The sequence below is a fragment of the Phascolarctos cinereus genome, unplaced genomic scaffold, assembly GCF_003287225.1.
Source record: "Phascolarctos cinereus isolate Bilbo 61053 unplaced genomic scaffold, phaCin_HiC Scaffold_8;HRSCAF=390, whole genome shotgun sequence".
In the NCBI taxonomy this organism is placed as follows: Eukaryota; Metazoa; Chordata; class Mammalia; order Diprotodontia; family Phascolarctidae; genus Phascolarctos; species Phascolarctos cinereus.
Window position 1 is genome coordinate 61115681 of NW_027556291.1, and position 21116 is coordinate 61136796.

Below are 21116 nucleotides of genomic sequence, written 5' to 3' on the forward strand. Positions count from 1 at the left end.
TGTGAGTTAGGGTTTTTCTTTTTTTGGTCCTTCAGGCTTCTTCTTGTATTTCCTGTCAATCAGTTAAGAATTTATTAAGTTTTTGCATTCTCTTTGCCCACCTTTCCACTGTTGCTCAGCTCCCAGAATATTCTTAGCCTCTTCTTGTTAGGTAGTATGGTCCAGCCTGAGGGGGCGAAGATTGGACCCAGCTGAGTTTCCAGCTACCTTTTCCTCGGGCCTGGAAGCTCTTTCTCTCTAATTGTCTCTGCAGTACTCTCATCTTTTCATCTCATCTCCTCTAGTTTATCACTCTCTTTTTTGTTGCTTATCTAGCATATATATGTCTGGGTTTTTGTTGAGAAGTTTGCAGAAAACAACTGCTCTGCCATCTTGTCAGTCACAGGTTAAGTTTCAGATCAGTAAGGACTTGAGAGATATCTATCTGTCTGTCTATCTATATCTACAGCTTTCTATATAGCTGTAGTACAGATATAGATATATAGGCGTAGATAGCTGTGAATTTACATAGATGGGCAGCTAGTTGGCGCTTCAGTGGATAGAGTGCCCAGCCTGGAGTCAGGAAGACTCTTCTTCATGAGTTTAAATCTAGCCTCAGACACTGACAAGCTGTGTGACCCTGGACAAGTCACTTCACTCTGCTTGCCTCAATTTCCTCATCTGTAAAATGAGTTAGAGAAGGAAATGGCAAACCAGTCCAGAATCTCTGCCGAGAAAATCCCAAATGGGGTCACGAAGAGTCAAGACATGACTGAAATGACTGAACAACAACAGTGATAGATAGATATAGGTATAGATGATCAATTTGGACAGTCTTAATATTTGGGAGGAACCATAGAGGTCATTTATTCCAACCCACCTATACTTCCATAACCCATTCCTTCAGGCCCTTTCTTTCCATCAGGAAATGGAGAAAGAAAATCACTAGAATGAGTTTATTTATAGCTGCTGCTGATTGTGGGTTTCCACCTCCCAAATAACATTTTTTTATGACCTAGCAAGTCAAGTCAACAAGCATTTATTAAGCACCTACTATGTGCTGGGCATGGTGCTAAGTACTGAGGATACAAAGAAAAGCAAAAAGGAGTTGTGTTTTTGTCTACGTGCCAAGTGGTGCTGAAATAATGAGCCTTCTAGAAATATATCTTGACCCCAAGGGGTAACTCTATGACACTAAAAAGGCCAGTGGGAAAGGTGATTTTGAACAGTAGCAAAACTCATCAAATCACATCCCAGATATAATCATCTGTTCTGTGCCCAACTCTAATAACAAAGATGCTTTCTCTCCTCTCCAGGCCTCACTTTGCCCCCATCTATCAAGTGAAAACTATGCTTTCTCTCCTGCCTCATTGGAGTATCCTGCAGGTATGAGATGAGGCAGTTGTAAGGGCCCAATGATGCAGGTGTTTCTTTATCTCAAGCTGCTGGCCGAAAAGATAGCCAGGAGTGGACCTGATGCATTTAGATGTTTGCAACAGCTTCCTGCCAGCCAAAGGGAGGGGTCAGAGCATAGACTGCTGTGGCAGAAATGTGATACATATATTGGAATCTTGGAAGGTAGACAGATCAATTCGAGAAAGCTCTGTCTTTGACCAAAGGGCATGGGAGGAGGAAGGGAGGGAGAATACTGTTGAAGATAGAATGGCTTAGGCTTCTGTACCTCAGGTGCCATTTTGAGAAGTTGATCTGAGATCTAGAGCTGCGAGGAGCCTTGGGGACCAGATTGTCCAACTCCTCTCATTTTACAGAGGAGGAAACAGAGTCCAGGGAGGAGAAATGATTGGCTCAAGGTTACATATGTAAAAGCTGGGCAAGATTGTGGGACAGTAGAGAGTGCACAAGCCCAAGAGTGCAGAGGCCTGGGTGCCTTGGCCCCTGAGGATAAGCTCTTTGACCAGATCCTACTACCCAGCCCCCAGCCTGGGTTCACAGGGGGAGCAGCAGCGTGGAGAATTCCTCCATTGGGTTGGGAATGGAAGGAAATGGTGAGCCCATAGAGTTCATTAAATTTCCCCTTGTCTCCTGGGGACTCACTCTTAAGCTTTGGCAGACTGAAGAGAGGGCCAGTTGTGAATGAAAGGCCTTAGGTGATTTGGGGGCGCAAATAATAAAGCTCAGATGATCTCCTGTTCAGGTTTATCCCCACCATGGGAGCCCAAGAACTGATTGTGAGGTTATCTGTTGGAGCATTCCAGGACCAGGGCTCTCTGTGTTCTTGGCCCAAGGACCTGAAAGGCACTCGGGCTGATCAAACAAACTTCTTCTTACAGAAGAGAAGCTTGAATGCACCAAGAACATATTTCATGCTGTGTTTCAGGCTGTAGGAAATCTCCCAGAAAAGCAATTATGGTAGAACACACCACGAAGCCTTTCTTCAAAAGTGGTGATAAAGGCAAGTCACTGCTTGCATCAAGGGGCCAGACCCTGCAAGCTAGAGGGATTGGGGGGTAGATTGGAATACCAAAGGGACTGCTGTCACTGAAAACCAAAATGAGGCAACCTCCACTAGCCCCCTGAAAAAGGAAGTGAGTTGCCTGCTACTGGGTGTGCTAGCATCAGAGATTAAGAGCTGGATAGGACCTAAGAAGCCACCTAGTCCATCTGGTCCCCTCATTTTTATAAAGGAAGCAACTGAGGCCCAGGGGAGGGTAATGTCTTGCCCAAGCTCACGTAGATAACAAGTAGCAGAGCCAGGATTCAAATCCTCTGACACTAAATCCAGTGCTTTTAACCCCCTGTCCCCAGGGAGATGCTGGAGACACGCTTATTGGGGATTCTGTTGAGGGGAAGGATTGGGAAGTCAGACCCTTTGAGGTCCCTTCCCACTCGGAATCTATGATCTGTTCCAGGATTGGTCCCAGCTAGAGCACCAGGCAGCTAGGTCACAGGAGGAGAAGCAGCTCTCTTGTCGTGCTCTTTTTTTCTCAGGCCAACTATCCACATGGTCCGTTCTCGTTGGGGCAGTGGGGGAGGACAGGGAAAGGTGCAGTAACCCTAACCGTAGCATAATAAGGACTCTGAGCTTTCAGAGCTTTCTTTTATCTTTATGTTAGCATTTTTGGAGGTGCCATCAATCGGTTCTGCATTCAGATCATGTTTGCTTGGAGGGAAAGATGCACAGGTTGGGCCCTCCAAAGCAGATGCCTGCAAACCAGTTCTGACTAGTTTGTGGCTTCGCAGGAACAGTATATTAGATAGTTCAGTTGGGTTTGAGTCAGTCAGTCTGGGTCCAAACTAGAAATCTTAGGGGCAGCTAGGTGGCGCAGTGGATAGAGCACTGGCCCTGGAGTCAGGAGGACCTGAGTTCAAATCCGGTCTCAGACCAAACACTTGACACTTACCAGCTGTGTGACCCTGGGCAAGTCACTTAACCCCATTGTCTAGACCCTCTCCCCCCCCCAAAAGAAATTAGAAATCTTAGCAAAGGTTTTTTTTTACTTGTAGGCCCTTGGTAAGCATCGGTGATAATCCAACCTTATGGCCACCTTAGGAACCCACCCCCACCCCCATCTTGCTGTTTGTCCCCTTGTTTGTCTGTCTCTCTAGAGCTGAGCACTGAGCTAAGGCTGGTCCTCAATAACCCTATCTGGTTACTTTCTGTTCCCATTATCCTCCCAACTGAAGGCCTTAATCTTGTCCTTATCTTACTCCAGCCCTTTCTGGGAGGAGGCCTTGTGCTGGTACATCCATCCCACTCCCTTATCTTTATCTTTACTCTCTTTCCCCATGAGGCCACTCTGAGCACAAGCTGGCCAGTGACTACATTGTTGCTATTAACAAGCAGGACCCCCTAGAAGGAGCCGTACAGAACTTGCCAGGTAACCAGAGCCCAGTTGCCAGACATCTGCTGATACTGTCCACAGCTCCACCCATAGGAGGGAAATCTCCAGCTTCAAGCTCCCATTAGTGCTCTCTGGGTTCCAAGGAACCCAATCACCCTGGGTAATGACCCAGGTAATAAAGTAATCCAACTGGCCTCCAAGAGCTCTTGGGGAGAGGCCCATGTATGTGCAAGGGCTGTCTGTGCTACTCCCTCTTCCCCCATCCCCCCCCCAAAGTATACTTGGCATACAATGCATGCCCTCTCCCTTCTACTCAATGTCTCACGTGTACTCAGAAGCCTGTGATTGGCCTTCCTCAAGCCACTAATCTTGAACACAAAGCCCTAAGATGGACCAGATTCACGATGACTTTTTAGTTTGCCTGTGCTCACTTGCCTCCTCTACCTCTTGAAGACGTTTCCCCTAGTCCACAGGAGAGCATTGGGAGCCCTCAGTGGATTTGATCCATTGGTAAATTCCAGCCAACACTGCCGGTTCTACCCATCTGCTCAAGGAGCAAGGATTTCCCCAATTCTTTCCCTTCCAAGTGAGCAGCTTCCCTTTCAATCAACCAGTAAACCTTTATTGAGTTCCTGCTATGGGCCAGGCAGTTGCTGCTTATCCCTAGCCTCAGCTCCCCAAAGAATGAGGGTCTTGGACTTTCCTTACTGCCAAGGCCTTGTGCTATCTTGGCACAGCCAAGTGAATGCCTCAGTCCCCATGTACCAGTGGGACAGGCCAACACAAGAGGCAAATCCTCTTTTCCATTTGAATCTCTGGCTTTCTAGAGTGGTACCCCTCTTCCTGTCTAGCCATTGACCTGCCTAGCTCTTCTGATTCTTGACTCTAACCGATCCTGGACGGGATCCCACTTGGGGGTCTTTTGCTTATATGTGATAATTTTTTTTTTTTGGCTTGAGATTTCCCCAACCAAAATGAGAACCTTTTTGTTCTACGTGTTGCTTCATCTTCCTACAGAGCTCCCAAGATTCCCAAGCTCTGTCATTCTCATCCTTAGTCTGACTTGATAGTTTTCTAGTCCATAGATACCTTAATGTGTCCCAAACTGCTGGCAGTGCTGGAGAGCGGGGAGCCTACTGAGTGTACTTGAGAAGTAACTGAGAAAAAAACTCCAGGAAAGCCCAACTCAGAGAGAAGCACTGACGATGTTGGCATCCATGATTGCTAAAGAATTACCTTCCTGCTCTGTAAGCCTCCAGAAACTCTAGGCAAGGGAAGTAGATGTTCCAGGTGTCCCAGGTGGGGAAGGCCAAGCTTGGGTCCCTGATGCTGAAAGGAATGGGGAGGCATTCATCATCCTCATTGTCCTTGACTCAACAGCTGAACCCTTCAATTTGACAAGCACCTACTGTGTGTGAGGCCCTATGCTAGATGCTGGGCATACAGACACAAGTCCCTGCCCTCAAGAGTCTTACATTCTTTCTATTCCTCTTCCATCCTTCTGCAGTCAAAACTTACCAGTCTTATGTCCCATTCTTTCTGGGTTCTGCTAGATACAAGAAGCTAATTGGCAAATTCCTTATGCCAGCCCTCTCTAAACAGCCTACTTTGTGCAAGGCCCCGTATTGTGGGAGTTATTCCAGGAATGCAGATGTTAATGGGGTAATGAGATGCTCCTCTGTGATGATTCTCTTTTGGTAGAGTGGCATGCTGGTGAGAGAGCAAACGTTGAGGGGCATAGCTGGTTCCCTGAGGAGACTCTCAATTCTGCCTCCATGTGTTCAGAGAAGCCCCAGTCACAATCAGTTCTCTCTTAAAAGCCCTCTTCAGAGTGCCCAGTTAAGGAGATTAGAGCCTGGGGGGGTGGTCTTGGGGGAATGCCCAGATGGAGAGCCTTGCCAAGCCCAGCTTTTCAGCTCCCAGGGTGGTGAGCACAGATGATTGCTCGGAATGAAACTCCAGCTTGCCGGTTAGCAGAGTTCAGCCTACGTCAGAGGCTCAGTTATGATTCCCCAGCTTTGGGGTGTGGGTGCGAGACTGGCAACGAACCACCGAGCATGTATTGAGTGCATACAACATGGCCGCCATTGTACCCAGTGCTGGGTTGAGGTGGGAGGTAGGGGGGATGGAGAGTGTGAGAAGCCAGGAAGGAAGGACATAGACATATGTCCCCAGCCCTGGAATCTGGATCCCAGAATGGCTGGCTGGTCAAAGGAGCAACAGCTGCCCAGCTCGGCCCCCCTGGCCGGGAGGAGGAAGGTGGGGGACAGGCTTTGCTCATCCACCTGGCTGCAGGCTTGCCTATTGGCTTACAGAGGGGCCCCAGAGGTACTTAGCAATTCCAAGCCCCCGTTTCAAGCCAAAATCCATTTCAGCCAGAAAAAGAACTGTCGCCAAGCAGACTGCCAGCTGTTTAGATGAGCCCCATGGCCAGTGGGAGCTTGTGGAAGCCTGACCAATTAATCCATGCTGATGGCCGAGTACAGGCTGACGGCTCACTGGGCTTCTTCCCTTCCCCAGTCAAATATTTGCTTTTTAATTAGGGCCTTCTGGAGACAGAATGTTTTAACACTTTGAAGGCAAGGACAAACCATGGTACATGACTTTATTTTTACTGAAATAACTTGGTTTTTATGTCCCCTTCATTTGTGAATAGAGCCTTTTTTGTCTCTCCTACCCAGCAAGCTATGCCCAACATAGGTTTAAAAACACACACACACACATATATACATACACGTGCATATATATGCACACGCATAGACACACAGACAATGCAATACATGCATGCACACATATACACAATGCACATGTGTATATATACACATATACAGGTATACACATATATGCACACATACATTCACAAATACATGTAGGCATACTTGCATGCACACACATAGATACACACACAGAGAAAGGGCAGATAACAGGGGAGAGCTCAGTGGCTGGGGCTGGAGAGGAAAACTTAGGGGAGCAAAAGGAGCCAGGCTTTTAGTAGCTAGCGCTGCCTCGGGAGGGAAGGTGTGTATTTGATATTCTGATTTCTGAGAGCCTGCTTAGCCTGGTATAGAGAGGCGAGACACATTATCACTGGAATGGTCGCTTGGTGATAAATTATTTGGCCATGGCAACCCAGGAAACAAAGAAAGAGAGAAAATGGCCAATGGCCCTCAGTGTTATATCCCCCCCCCGCCGCCCCCTGCCCTTCTGCTAATGCTTTTTGTGGTGACATTAGCAGGAGAGACAATTTTTAGACTGTTATTAAGCTTAGCTGTTGGTCACCTAAATGTGAGATCCTTTTACAAAGACCACCAAGTGGACAGAGAGAGGGCTGAAGGAGCTATTAGCCATCTTGAAAGGCTTGTTGTAAACAAAATTGGAAGACAGAAGGAAGACTGAGTAGAAGGAAGATGGCTTACAGATGCCCCTGGGAGAGGCAAAGCATGGGCTTGGTGGGGTCGGTCCTAACCACACAAAAAAGCACTTGCCAGCTTGTCTGGATGTCTCATCTAGATAGCAGTGCTCGTGTGCAAAAAGATACCACAGGGGTGGGGGGGGGGGAAGGCCGTTTATGCACGAACAGTTGTAGTGGATGAGAGGACTGAGAAATTCTAGGCTGAACTCAGTAAGACATCCCTCACCCCAACCCCCATTAAATCAACATGCATTTTGAAATGCCAAGTGACTTTAACGGAAAAGGTGAGAACAGGTGAGTATGGGGAGAAGTCTGTGGGAAAACCCAGGTCAGGAAGAAGGAGTCAGAGAGACCAGAGACTGTCGTCTCTGTAGTCACAGAAGCCTCGGGCAGATACAGCATGAATACTTTTTCAAGAAGAGTCGGAAGATGCTGGACAAGGTGAGCACTGAGGTGAAATTGATTATATTTTAGCAGACAAGAAATGACTTGTTACTGATGTGCAGCCATTTCTGAAGCAGCTGGCTGTGTACAGCCAGACCACTGATGTGTTAGAGGAAAGATTGAAATCACTACAAAACTGGGATAAGAGGGAGAGGGAGGGAGGGAGAGGGAGAGAGACAGAGATAGAGAGACAGAGAGAGCAAAAGAAAGGGACAGGGAGAGAGACAAAGAGTGAGAGGAGGGGGGAGACAGAGAGAGGGACAGAGGGAGACAGAGATAGAGAGACAGAGAGAGCAAAAGAAAGGGACAGAGAGAGACAAAGAGTGAGAGGGAGGAGACAGGGACAGAGGGAGGGAGGGAGAGACAGAGACGGAGCAAAAGAAAGGGACAGAGAGAGGGACAGGGAGACAGAGAGGAAGGGAAAGAGAGAGAGAAGAAAGCAAGAAAAAGGGAGTGAGAGGAGAGAGAGGGAGGCAGAGAAAGAGAAAAGGAGTGAGACAGAAGAGAAACAGACAGAGAGATGGAGATTGGCGGGGAGCGGAATGTGCACTTGAAACAACAGGCTGTCGGCCTATGCAGAGAACTAAATCAGTGAAATCCCTACACTAGGATCCTTTGGCAGAGATGGTTGTTGAACACATGAATATATATAAATATGCAGTTAGCCTATAACAGAGAAGAAGGGGGGAGAGTATGAGACAGATGAGCAAGCTCATGGGGTTGAATCCCACTTCTGACAGAGACAAAGTAGCTGTATGACTATGTACAAGTCACTTAACCTCTTGCTCCTTGGTTTTATTATCTGTAAAATGGGTATACTACCTGCAGTACCTAGTGGACAGGGTTGGCATGAGGCTCAAATGAGATAAAGGCTTTGCACATTGTAAAGACCTACAGCAGTGTCAACAATGGGCAGGAATGACCTCCAGGACTCTGGCTGGTTTTCCATCACTCACCCATTCCTCTCGCGTAAGGACTAAGGGACGTTCCAACTAGAATGTTCATGGGACCAATCGGTTTAATCCAATCCAACCTAATCAATCAACAAATGCTTACCAAGAACCTACTGTGTGCCAGGTTACAGAGGCACAGGGTAACTTTGAGGGTTAGTCACTAGCAGTTAGGGGACCAGGAAAGACTTCATGTATAAATGTGGCAATTTTGAGTTAAGCCTTAAAGGAAACTAGGGAATCTATAAGGAAAAGGTGGAGAGGTAAAAGATGTTGTGCAAAGGCTTGGAGATGGGAGATGAGGTGTTATCTGATCAGAATATCAAGAAAGGCCAGTGTGGATCACTGAGCATGTATGAAGGAGCGTGATGTGCAGGAGGATGGGAAATTTGGTCCTGGAGGTAATAGGGAGCAAGTGGAGCTCAACAAGCAACATGGTCAAACCTGGACTTCAGGCAGCAGTGTTCTGGTAACAATTTGACAACCAGCTCTCTGAGAGAAAATGTATACAGTTTCAGTTTAATCTGAGTTATTAACATTTTCTCCATCACTTTCTTAAGTCTAGATAATCAACAAAACAATATATCAAGCCCTGATTCATAGTATTTGCTGATAAATGCTCACTGAAGATTTAACAATCAGCTCTTATGAGGCAGTTTGAGCTGGTTCCAATCCCTTAGTCTTTGGGAAAAATCACTTTGGGAGCTGGATTGGAAGGAGAACCGGAGGCTGGGAAGCCAGTTGGAAAACTATTGCAATCGTCCAGGGGAGGGATATTGATGGCCTGAACCATCAGATTGGTGGCTACGGGAGTAGAGAGAAGAGATGGGACTCTGGGCATGCCACTTCATTCTGTGAGCATTGCTTTATTCATCTCTAAAACAGGGATATCAATGCTTAAGCGCTTTGTGAACCTTAGAGTACTATAGACATGTCACTCATTGGGCTGTGTTGGCGTCTGTTAGTGGGCAAGGGAAAGACCCCAGGAACTTGATCTGATTGTAATCTCCCCGAGGGCACAGGACTCCATTAGGGAAGTGGAGGAAGTTTACATGGGGGGGGGGGCCCGGGCCGAGGATCTGCCCTCCCAGCTCCCTAACTGAACCCTGAAGGCACATGGGAAGAGCTTGGTGAAGATTATTGGCTAATTGTGCCTCTGGGTCGTTTGGAGGGGGAGGGGGAGGGAGGAAGCCAAACGATCTTATGCTGAATCTTGGACCATTCTGAGACCACCACACCTGCCCGTAGTGGCTCAGGGTAGCAGAGACCATTTCTGCTTCTTACTTGGGTTGTTCTGTGCCTCCCCCTGCTGCTGCTGGCCAGTTCTTTATGCCTCTGAAGCCCATGTTAAGTATTTCCATCCACTAGTGGCCATCACAGCTCACCCATGCTTTCTTCCATCTTGTACAATCTGTGTTTGTTTCTTCCAGCAGATCTCCCACTGAAGATCCACCCTGGGCCCTGCAGGCCCGACTCTGTTTTTTAAAGAGAGAATCGTGGCTGCTCATACAACATTCAGGCTATGCCATCCATCATCCCTCGCTTTCCCTAGCTGACCTTTTCTGATCACGCATGCTTTTAATGATGTCCTTTTGCACAATTTTTCCCCATGTGAGAGTTGGTAATGTGCTGCAGCCTACGTACACCCACTGTGCTCATTTCCGTTGCCCTTTGGGTCCTGTATAATTTGGATTCTCCAGAGATGTGGTATTGCCTGATTCCCAACCCTAGAATATCAGCAGGATAATATCACTAATATTGCTGGGGGAAAGACTGAGCCTTTGCATTAGGGAGACCGACTGGGATTAGAAGCACTGCCTAGTCACCCAGTTTCTGTAGCTTCTTTTCCATCCTGGGCCCCGGCTCACTGCCTGTCCGCAGCGTCTATCCGAAATCTGGATACTGGAGGTCAGCTACTCTCTTTGCACTTGAGTTTTCCTGTGTGAATTGCTGGGCAGATTTTTCTTTTTAAAAATCGTTAATATCTATTGACATCTTCTGGGGTTTTTACATCATCCTCTTTCTTTTTGATTGTTTGCCTTCTCCTCCCCTCCTCACACCAGCCAGCCCTTGTAACAAAGAATACAAAAGGGAAAAAAAGGGAGAGGGAAGCAATTTAGTGAAAGTAGCCATCACATCGACCATGACTGGTAGTATTTTAGGCACATTGCTTCAAATGACCATAGATTTTGTTAAGTAGGCCTGGTGGATTATTATGGAGGTCGATGGCATCCCCAAACAGGAAATTTGGAGACCTTCCATTTGGATTCTGTGTTTTATTCCCCCTCTCATCCATCCATCCATTCATCCCACAGCTGCCAAATTTCTATTCCTAAAGCACAGGTCTGACCACGTCACAACCTGTTCAGAAGTCTTCAGGGGCTTCCTACTGCTGCTAGGATTAAATACGAAATCCTCTGTTTGGTATTTAAAGCCCTTAACAACCTGTCCCCAATCTACCTTCCAAAGTGATTTCAAGTTCCACAGGCCATTTTCTTGACCCAATAGTCCATCTCTGATCTCCATGTACAGTCTGCCCTCCAGGCCAGGAATGCTCTCCCTCCTTGTTTATGTCTCGGTAACCTCAGCACCCGTTACGGTGCCTGATATATAGCACGGGATTCATAAAAGCTTATTGAATTGACTTATTCTCATACAGCTTCTACATCGGGGTTCCAAGGTCCGCTCCCCAAATATACCTACCTCCCTGCTGTTGAACCCTCCCCAGTAGCTTTTCTCTGACAGGCAACAATAATGTAGAGCCTATGTGTACAATGCCTTCCATTCCCTTGCGGTATAACTCAGGAAAAATCATTACCCAAGGCCAGGCTTCTTCCACCTCTAAGCTAATATTGGCCCTGTACCTACCTCTCAGGACCAGTAGTGTGTGAAAGATGAATGGGGCAATAACTGGGAAGTGCTTTGGTAGTCTTGCCTCTACATGAAACAAAAACTGTTGTACAGATGAACCCAGGTGCCCCCCCCATCCAAACCTAGCAGCAGGTGCATTCATCATTCGAAAAAGATATTCGGTGAGGATCTTTAACGTGAGGAATTTGCCCTCATGCATGTAGGAAAAAATGGGATTCTTTGATGAATGGGAAGAAGGTGGAGAGGCAGTATGTTATACAAACTGTCCTAGAAGTCAGCAGAACCTGAAAAACAATATACATGATGGCTACAGCAGTGCAGATGGAAAGAAGGCAGCCATAGCCACGCGGAATTGAAAGCTGTGGAATTGTACTGACCCGACTTGGTCCCAGAGAGGAGATGGAAGAATGCAGCTCCCTCCCTTCTTTGCAGGGTGGTGGCCAATGGATGTGGACCGCTGTATATGCTTTTAGTTGATGTGCTGATGACTTTGGCTGGCCTGGTTTGGGGGCTTTTTCTTATTTTTGGTTACAACACTGGGTAGGAGAGAGGGAGATATATTTGGGAATATAGGTGCTATAAAAACAAGAAACTCACAGAAATGGTTTCTTTTCGCCCAAACTCTACTAAGTCACGTTTCCGCAAGCACACAAAAATTGCCTAAGATCTAGCCTAGGGCCATTAAGAGGTGTTCGATAAATACCTGCTGATCTGCCCATTGATTTAAAAGACAGAGAGTTGTCTCTAAGTCTTCTGTGGCACGTGGAGGATATTGACCACCTAACGAGTCCCTCGTTCTCTTTTCAGCCCCAGAATCAGCCTTTATCTTAGCAGCTGCTAAGAAGGCTGAAGCGGAGGTCCAGTCCTGTAAAGGTCCAATTCTCAGAAGGTCACAGCAAGCAAAAAAGATCCAGTAAGTTCCACTTTGACTGACCTTCCATGGCCCCCAGCTGCAACGGCCTTTGGATGAGGATCTTAGCTTGCAGGTCTTCCCTTTCTCCCCATCTGCTCTGGCTTGTCTCTATCCTTTTCTTCCACCTTTCTCTTCTCTCACCCCATCCTCATTTCTCCCTTGGAAACCTTGCCTCCCCCCCTTTTCTCCATCCCCTCCCTGCTTTTTTTCCAGGACATGTTGAAGAAAGAAGCCCTCCTCCTTATCCCCAATGTCTTGAAGGTGTTCTTAGAGAATGGGCAGATCAAGTCCTTCACGTTTGATGGCCGAACAACTGTCAAGGTATGGGTTCTCCTTTTGTCTCAAATCTATATGCAACTGGCTTGAGGGGTGCAGAGAAAAAAAAGGGGGTAGCTCTGGCTGGCTTCTAGGCACTCGCTCTTCAGTCATGCTATGCTATCTATCTCAGCCAGAACTCAGTGGCAAGGAGTCTGGGATGGGGATGGGTGTGTATACAAGGATGCGTAGTGTCTCAGACCTAGAGCTGGCAGGGCCCTCAGAGGCCATCTAATTCAACCCCTTCATTCTACTGAGGGGGAAGCTGAGGCCCAGGGAGGGGAAGGGCCTGGCCCAAGGTCACACAGGTAGTAAATGTCAGAGGCAGGACTTAAACCCAGGTTCTTTGACTCCAAATTGTGGCAAGACAACCTACAAAAGAATGGCACAGGAAATTGTTGGCATACAAGCACATTGGAATGGGGGAGGGACATTAAGCTGCTCTCAATAGAGTGTGTTTGGTTTATATGGCATGCTAGTAATAATAACAATAATAGCTAAGATGTATATAGTACCTACTGTGTGTCGTGGGTTTTTTTTGTTTGTTTTGTTTTTTTGGCTAGGTAATGAGGTTAAGTGACTTGCCCAGGGTCACACAGCTAGGAAGTATCAAGTGTCTGAGGTCACATTTGAACTCAGGTCCTCCTGACTCCAGGGCCGGTGCTCCGTCCACTGCACCACCTAGCTGCCTCTGGTTTTGTTTTTTCTTAAGATTATAGTCAGGATTGAGGCAAAGCAGCAGGTTAAAGAAGGGAGGGGATGGCATGGGGATTGCAGAGAGACAGCTCAGCTCTTAGTTGGCTTTTGTTTTCTCTGCCAAAGAGAATGACATTTGGACTAGAAAGAACAGACCAAAATAGCTAATAGAAAGTTGGAACCCAGTGTATGTAGGGAGAGAGCAAGAGAGAAGCTAGCTGCCTTTGCTGGATTTAAGAGTGCAGATGCAGGTAAATGGCACTCCCCCATGCTGAAAGGCCTGCAGTCAGCGATGTTTGAAAAATCATGGAGAAAAAGAGAGGTGCACGGGAACAGAGAAGGGAAAAGGTTCATTGTTTGGATTTTCAGAAAGGATTATGAGATTAACTTCTGCAAACTACAGTGAGCTTGACTTGGCAAAATTGTAGAAAATGTTTATTACAGGAATGGTTAGGACCTGAAAATAAAGAAAGGGATGGAGAATGGTTACAGAAAAGGACTTCATCAAGGAAGACTTGTACCCGACTAACCTTGTTTCCTTTTTTTTCCCTTTTTTGGACCAATCAGTGGAATTTTGTCAATAGAATTTGCCTAGGTTTTAGCATAGCATTTGACAAGAGTCCTCTTGACAAGTTGGGGAGATATGGGCTTAGGTGATAGTATAAGTGGGTGGCTTTAAAACTGGTTGGATAACTGAGACCCAAAAGGTAAGTCATTAATGGTTCATTAATGGTTCAAGATCAGCTTGGAAAGAGGTCTGCAGTGGAGTGCCCCAGGGATCTGACCTAATTCCATATGGCATGTTTATCAAATTTGCCAGTGATGCAAAACAAGAAGAGATAGCTAACAAGTTAAAGGACAGAGGCAGGATCCAAAAAGATCTCAACAACAATCACAATCTCGATAGGCTAGAAAATTGATTTGAATCGAATAAGTTGAAATTTGATAGGGATAATATCACTAATATTTATGTAATGTTTTAAGGCTTGAAAAGTGCTTTAGGAGTACATTGTATAGAATGCTGGGCCTGAAGTTAGGAGGATGTAAGTTCAACTCTGAGCTCAGACACTAGCTCTGTGACCCTGGGCAAGTCACTTCACCCTGTTTACTTCTGTTTCCTCATCAGCAAAATGAGAAGGAAAAGGCAAGCCACAGTAGTATCTTTGCCAAGAAAACCCTAAGTGAGGTCACAAAGAATTTACACAACTAAAATGACTAAGTAACAATAAACATATATATATATATGTGTGTGTGTGTGTGTATATATATGTGTGTGTGTGTGTGTATATATGTGTGTGTGTGTGTGTATATATGTGTGTGTGTGTATATATATGTGTATATATATATATATGTACATACACACACACATAAATATGGGTTAACAGGATGATATATACATACATATACACATATTTAGATGAATGTATGTATCATTCTGTTGACCCATATTAGTTTGTATACATACAAACTTATATGTATATATATATATTATACACACACAAACTATTAGTTTGTGTATATACAAACTAATATTTAGTATATGTATATTCATCTGTATATATGCAAAATATTATTTTAAATATTAAGGATATTATAAAACAATGTTGAATATTAAAATATTCATTTTAGATTTTAAACTAAATATTAGTTTGTATATCTACATAAATATGGGTTAGCCAGATAATATACACATACATATACATACATATACACACATACACACTTACATACACAATATAGCCAGATAATATACACATACATATACATACATATACACACATACACACTTACATACACAATATAGCCAGATGATATACACATACATATACATACACACACACACACACACACACACACACACACACACACACATATATACTTACATACACAATGTCTTCCTGGAGGCACAGATGGGAACCAAAGGCACAGTTTCTTTGATGGCCCTCATGGTGGTCCATGGCTGTCCTGCTGATCTGGAGAAACCTGGGGCAGGTAGAGGGATTTCGGGCCCCATGCCATGCGAGTCTCAGCTCCTCTGGAATTCCTAACACAGACAGATTGAACCAGGAGCTTCCTAGATGGCTTTAGGCCTAACTCTGGAGTCAGTGAAGGGACAGTAGCTACAGAACTAATCTGGAATGATAGACAGTTTCAGATTGACTCCCTGGCTTTCCCCGAATTTAGGGATATGGGCTAAGGCCCCCCCACACACTTTTGCAACATCACTGAATACTTACCTCAATCTGTGGAAGAGGCCAAATAGTCAATAGCTTATTGAAGCAAGGGACACCTGTTCGCCTTCAAGGTCAGGGTTCAATTTGCAGGTATATTGAGTACGAAAGGTCTCTGAGCTCTTTGGTTCCTGTTGCCTTATTTTCTTCCTCTGTAAAATGAAGAGGTTGACTGATCCCATATGGAACCTTGAGCAAGGCCTACAATTTCCTCCTGTGTAAAACAAGGGGGTTGGTCCCCTCCAGCTCTCAATTTCTCAGTCTCGGCGCCTGTGACTGTGCTCTTGGGCATCTGTGGCATTGGATGGTTTCTCTGGTTTTCTTTCCTTGCACTCCCCCAACCTCCTGTTAACCATTGCCTCCAGTGGCTGCAGGGTGAGGCCTCTGGCCATGGCTCTGGCCCCAGCTCCATGACGGGTGCAGTTGGCTGCTCATTGGCACTTTGACAGGCTGCCAAGGCACTTGTATCCGAGAGGTGCCTGGGTGAGCTGACAGCATGGTCCGGGAGCCATTAAGCTTGTAACTTTCGTTGGCAATGCTTGGCTTGGTTGTCCAGGTTCCCAGTGCTAAATGGGCTGAAAATCTCATCTGCCCCTGTCTCAGCTCCAGCAACATTGGCTCGGTTGTGATTTACCTGTGTAATGGTCTGCACCTGTGATTTCTTTGGTCTAAGAGAGCTCCTGGTGAGGAAACTCCCTCTAGCAATTCCAAGCAGCACCTGCCCTGCAACAACTAATATGAGACAGGGTGATATTTTCCAGCATCTACCCTGAACATTCAGTTGGCTAAACAGCTCTCAGTGGGCAGCAAAAGGGATGTTTCAGCTCTTGGCCTTTTAGCTTACCCAAAGCTCCTTGTTCTTGCCTGGTACCCTGTTCCTAAGCTAGCCTTTGTCATGCCTCTGAGCACTACTCTATCCCTAGGCTTACGTGTTTGTCTAGAGCTCAGAGCACTTAGTGATGGGCAGAATTCTTGGCTGTGACAACCAAGCAGCCTGGGTCACTAGCCAGATCCTGCTTCATGGGACCAGTTCCATCAGAGAAGGCCTAGTATCCCTTTAGAACCTTCTGTCTATCTCTCTTTTCTTGAGCCTTTCTCTTTCTTTCTTTTTTCTTCCTTCCTTCCTTCCCTTTTTTCTTCCTTCTTTCCTCTTTCTTTCTTCCTTTCCTTTCTTTTTCCTTCCTTTCCTTTCTTTTTCTTTCTCCCTTTCCTTTCTTCCTTCCTTCTTTCCTTTCTTCCCTACTTCCTTCCTTCCTTTCCTTTCCTTTCCTTTTTTTCCTTCCTTTCCTTTCTTTCTTTCTTCCTTTCCTTTCTTCCTTCCTTCCTTCCTTCCTTTCTTTCTTTCTTTCTTTCTTTCTTCTTTCTTTCTTTCTTTCTTTCTTTCTTTCTTTCTTTCTTTCTTTCCTTTCTTCCTTCCTTCCTTTTCTTTCTTTCTTCTTTCTTTCTTCTTCTTTTTCTTCTTCTTTCTTTCTTTCTTTCTTTTCTTTCTTTCTTTCTTTCTTTCTTTCTTTCTTTCTTTCTTTCTTTCTTTCTTTCTTTCATGTTCCTTTCCCAGGAATTTAATTATTAGAACAGCAGAGTAGGCAAAGGTCAACCCCTCAGGCCTTTATCTTCTCTTCCTCAGGATGTGATGGTGACATTACAAGACCGCCTCTCCCTAAGGTACATCGAACACTTTGCTCTCGTCCTGGAGTATGCAAGCCCGGAACAGAGCCACAAGTTCCTGCTTCTCCAGGACAAGCAGCCCCTGGCCCACGTAAGTGTCTCCTTTTGTTGTGGTTTATATAGGGTCCCTCCTGGAAAAGTGGGCCTGAGAAAGGCAGCCAGTCTTAGAATCTTGTCCCTAGAGCTCCAATGAGCAACCCATTGGTATCCCATCTACCCTTAAGAGACCCTGGAGATCCCATTTCTAGGTGGAGGTTTAGTGTGAGAGGTAGGGTGGGATGGGGACGGACCTAAGGGATTCTCAGGACCACCTAAAGAACCAAGTTAGGAAAGATAGGCATTTCTCTTATCTACCTACCTATGAGAGATTCCCTCAGCAGAGCTGTGATATTTAGAATGAAAAAAATCTCACAGTTGAACAAAAGCTTAGAAACCATCTTGTACAGAAGTGGCAAACATGCCACCCTTAGGCAATACTCCTTAGTGGGCCTAAACCAGATTAAAATAGAATTGAAAAATATTTAATAAAATAAATGGAAATACAATAGAGCATAGCTAATGTTGATATGTGGTTTTCTAAGTCAACGTGTTACCACAGGGATGCTTCTATAGGGTTTGCTATTTGAATTTGACACCACTGATCCAGTTCAACTTATAGTTGTACAGGAGTCTCTTTTACAACATTCATAACAGGTAAAAATGATATCAAAGAAGAGGCATTATCACCTACTTTGCTGCTGTACCCTAAGCACCATGGGGCCTTCTCATATGCTCTGGAGCTGTATGTGTATGTCTGCCTCTATTAGAATTTGTAGCCCCCAAACTTGACACAATTCTTGGCACATGGTAAATGTTTGACCAAAGCTTTTTTTCATTCATGCAAATGGTCCTCCAGCCTCTACTTTGAAGCCTACCAAAAGGTGGTCAACAACTTCTTATCCTAATGCAGCCCATTCTACTCTTTGAGTTCAGAGAATCATTTTCGCTGAGATCAGTCCTAAATCTACCTCTCTCTGCATGCTACCACCATTATTCCAATCTCTCCTCCCCTTCAGATACTTGAAGACTGTGATATTGTCCTAGCTAAGTAAGCCTTCTCTTCTCCAGGCTAAATCTCTTCAATTCCCTCATCCTCTTCTGTCTACCTCTGGATACTCCCAAGCTTACCAATGTCCTTCCTGTTGATTCTGATTGAGATTATGGTGCGCTAGACCTTTTCTGTATGAATGGATATCAAGCCCACATCTCCCCTGTTTTCACGCATGGGAAGTTGATTTTTTTGACCCCAAGTATAAGACTGTACATTTATCTCTGTTGAATGTCATCTTTTTGGTTTGGTCCAGTGTATTAGATCTTTTCTTTTCTTTTCTTTTCCTTTTTTGCTTTTAGGCAATTGGGCTTAAGTGACTTGCCCAGGGTCACACAGCTAGTAAGTGTCAAGTGTTTGATCTGAGGCCGGATTTGAACTCAGGTCCTCCTGACTCCGGGGCCAGTGCTCTATCCACTGTGCCACCTAGTTGCCCCATAATAGATCTTTTCAAAGGAGTTATCTTCCCAGCTTTGGGACTTATTTTAATAAGCCTTACTGATGCCTTTTGCTTTGATATCAGTCATTTCAGTTGTAATCCTCTCTTGTAACAAGGAACAACCATTAAGCAAAAACAACAGATGCAGTGACCACATCTGACCAAGGATGCACATTTCTGCTCTTGTGGTCTCCTTATCTCTTTTTTCTTCTTTTTTTTACACAATTGGGGTTAAGTGACTTGCCCAGGGTCACACAGCTAGTAAGTGTCAAGTGTTTGGTCTGAGGCCGGATTTGAACTCAAGGTTCTCCTGACTTCAGGGCCGGTGCTCTATCCACTGCGCCATCTAGCTGCCCCTCCTTATCTCTCTACCAAGAAGTGGGGAGGAATGTTTTATTATATGTTCTTTGAAATCAAGGTCGTTATTACAGTTACTCAAGGGCTGAGCTTCTTCCTTTCTGTGATCTTTTGCATTGACGTGCCTGTGATCATTAAGTTTGTTCTTCTGGTTACTCCACTTTGCATCAGATCATAAAATCTTCCCGTGATTCTTTGAACCCCTCATAGTTGTCATTTCCTACTGCATAATAACCCATCACATTCAGATACCACATTTTGTCCAGCAATTCTGAAATTAGTGGGTAACCTCTCAGTTTTTAGGTTTTTGCCACCCCCAAAAGGGTTGCCATGAATATCTGGGCATATGTGGGACCTTCTTGTAGGCATATGCCCAGTATGGTGATCACTTGGTCAATTGTTATGAATATTTTATTTTATTTTTTTAATTTAAAAATTTTTTTTTGTTTTGAACATTTTAAACACTTTTCTCAAATAATTAATTCCAGATGGTTTTCCAAAATGGTTGGCCCAACTCACAGCTCCGTTACCAGAATATTAGTATGCCTGTCTGCTAAGTAGCCCCTCCAACATTGACTGTTCCCATTTTTTCTCATCTTTGTCAATTTGCTGGGTGTGAGGTGAAATCTCAGTTGTTTTAATCTCTCCCAGCTGTGTATCATCTGCAAATTGGATAAGCAATCAAATTGGCTTTTGTCCAAGTCATTAATAAAAATGTTACACAGTACAGTTCCCTAGAGTTTTCCACTACAGGTCTTCATTCAAGCTGACATCATGTCATTGCTAACTGCTCTTGGGTTCTCGTCAATAAGCCAGTTCCCAACCCACCTAACGATGTTGTCTGGTCCCAAGGAGAGCGTGAGAGACTTTACGGCGGTTTCAGGACAAGCTCATCTCATACGTTCCCCTAATTTCCCAGGATACAGGAATGAGATTGGTCTAACGTAGCTCTTAATGAGCCAATATATCAAGTACCATTTCCTTTTGTAGATGATCACTAGCTGTCCCTTTAGGAATCTATTCTAGGATTTTGCCAGCCGATGGAAAGCTCACCAGCCTATGGAGACATCATTCTTATCTCTTTTTGGACTCTCAGGATTGTGTGCCCTTCCCTAGCCTTCTTCTGGCCTATTTCACATAGAAGGTGCTTAATAAATGTTTATTGACTGACTATTTGCCATGATCTTTCAGAAATCACTGATATGGCTTCTGAGGTCCCTTCCAGCTCTAATCTACAGTTCTAGCCTTGTGACCTTGAGCAAGTCACCTTAACTCTCTGGGCCTCAGTTTCCTTTTGGGGTAAAATAAGGAGGGTTGTACTAGATGATCTTTGAGGTCCCTATCAGCTCTAGAACTGTGATCTTATGTGTGACCTTGGGCAAGTTACCTTAAGCTTCCTGGGCCTCAATTTTCTCATCTGTGAAACAAGTGATTTGGACTAGAGGGCCTCTGGGGTCCCCCCTACCTCTCAGCCTATGAAGATCAAAGGTCCCCTTGGAAAACCATAAGGTGGGCAGCCAGACCTCCCCAAGAGGCTTTTTGCTTCCTGGAGGAGGTTTCAAATAAGCTCTCAGGGGCAGCTAGGTGACACAGTGGATAGAGCACCAGCCCTGAAGTCAGGAGGACCTGAGTTTGAATCCTGACTCTGCTTCTTTGGTCCCTATGACTCTAGGCAAGATCTTGACCAAGGCACACAGATAGAATGTGGCAGAGACAGGATTTGAACCCAGATCTTTGACCTCCCAAGCCAGCCAAGCTCTGGATCTATGATTCTTTGACCTATTGGCTCCCCTGGCACTTGCCCTTTCTTTCCCCCAGGTATAGCTCAGACCTGACCAGTAAGTAGTGTGTTAGCAAAGAAACCATTTAACAACCAGCTCTCTGGGAACAAATGGATGCAGGACACACTTTTTGGTTTCATCTACACTACTAACGTCGGTCACTTTCTTAAGTC

At 45.2% G+C, this 21116-nt stretch overlaps 1 protein-coding gene across 1 annotated transcript in view; it reads left to right on the forward strand.

Moving 5' to 3' along the window:
• Positions 1–21116, forward strand: part of FRMPD3 (FERM and PDZ domain containing 3) — a 125680-nt gene that overhangs the window by 65761 nt on the left and 38803 nt on the right. Inside the window, exons 4-6 of the mRNA XM_078147777.1 lie at positions 12267–12372; positions 12586–12693; positions 17239–17370. Of these exons, the coding sequence (XP_078003903.1) occupies positions 12589–12693; positions 17239–17370 (237 nt within the window). The 5' untranslated portion in view covers positions 12267–12372; positions 12586–12588. The remainder of the gene's footprint in view (positions 1–12266; positions 12373–12585; positions 12694–17238; positions 17371–21116) is intronic.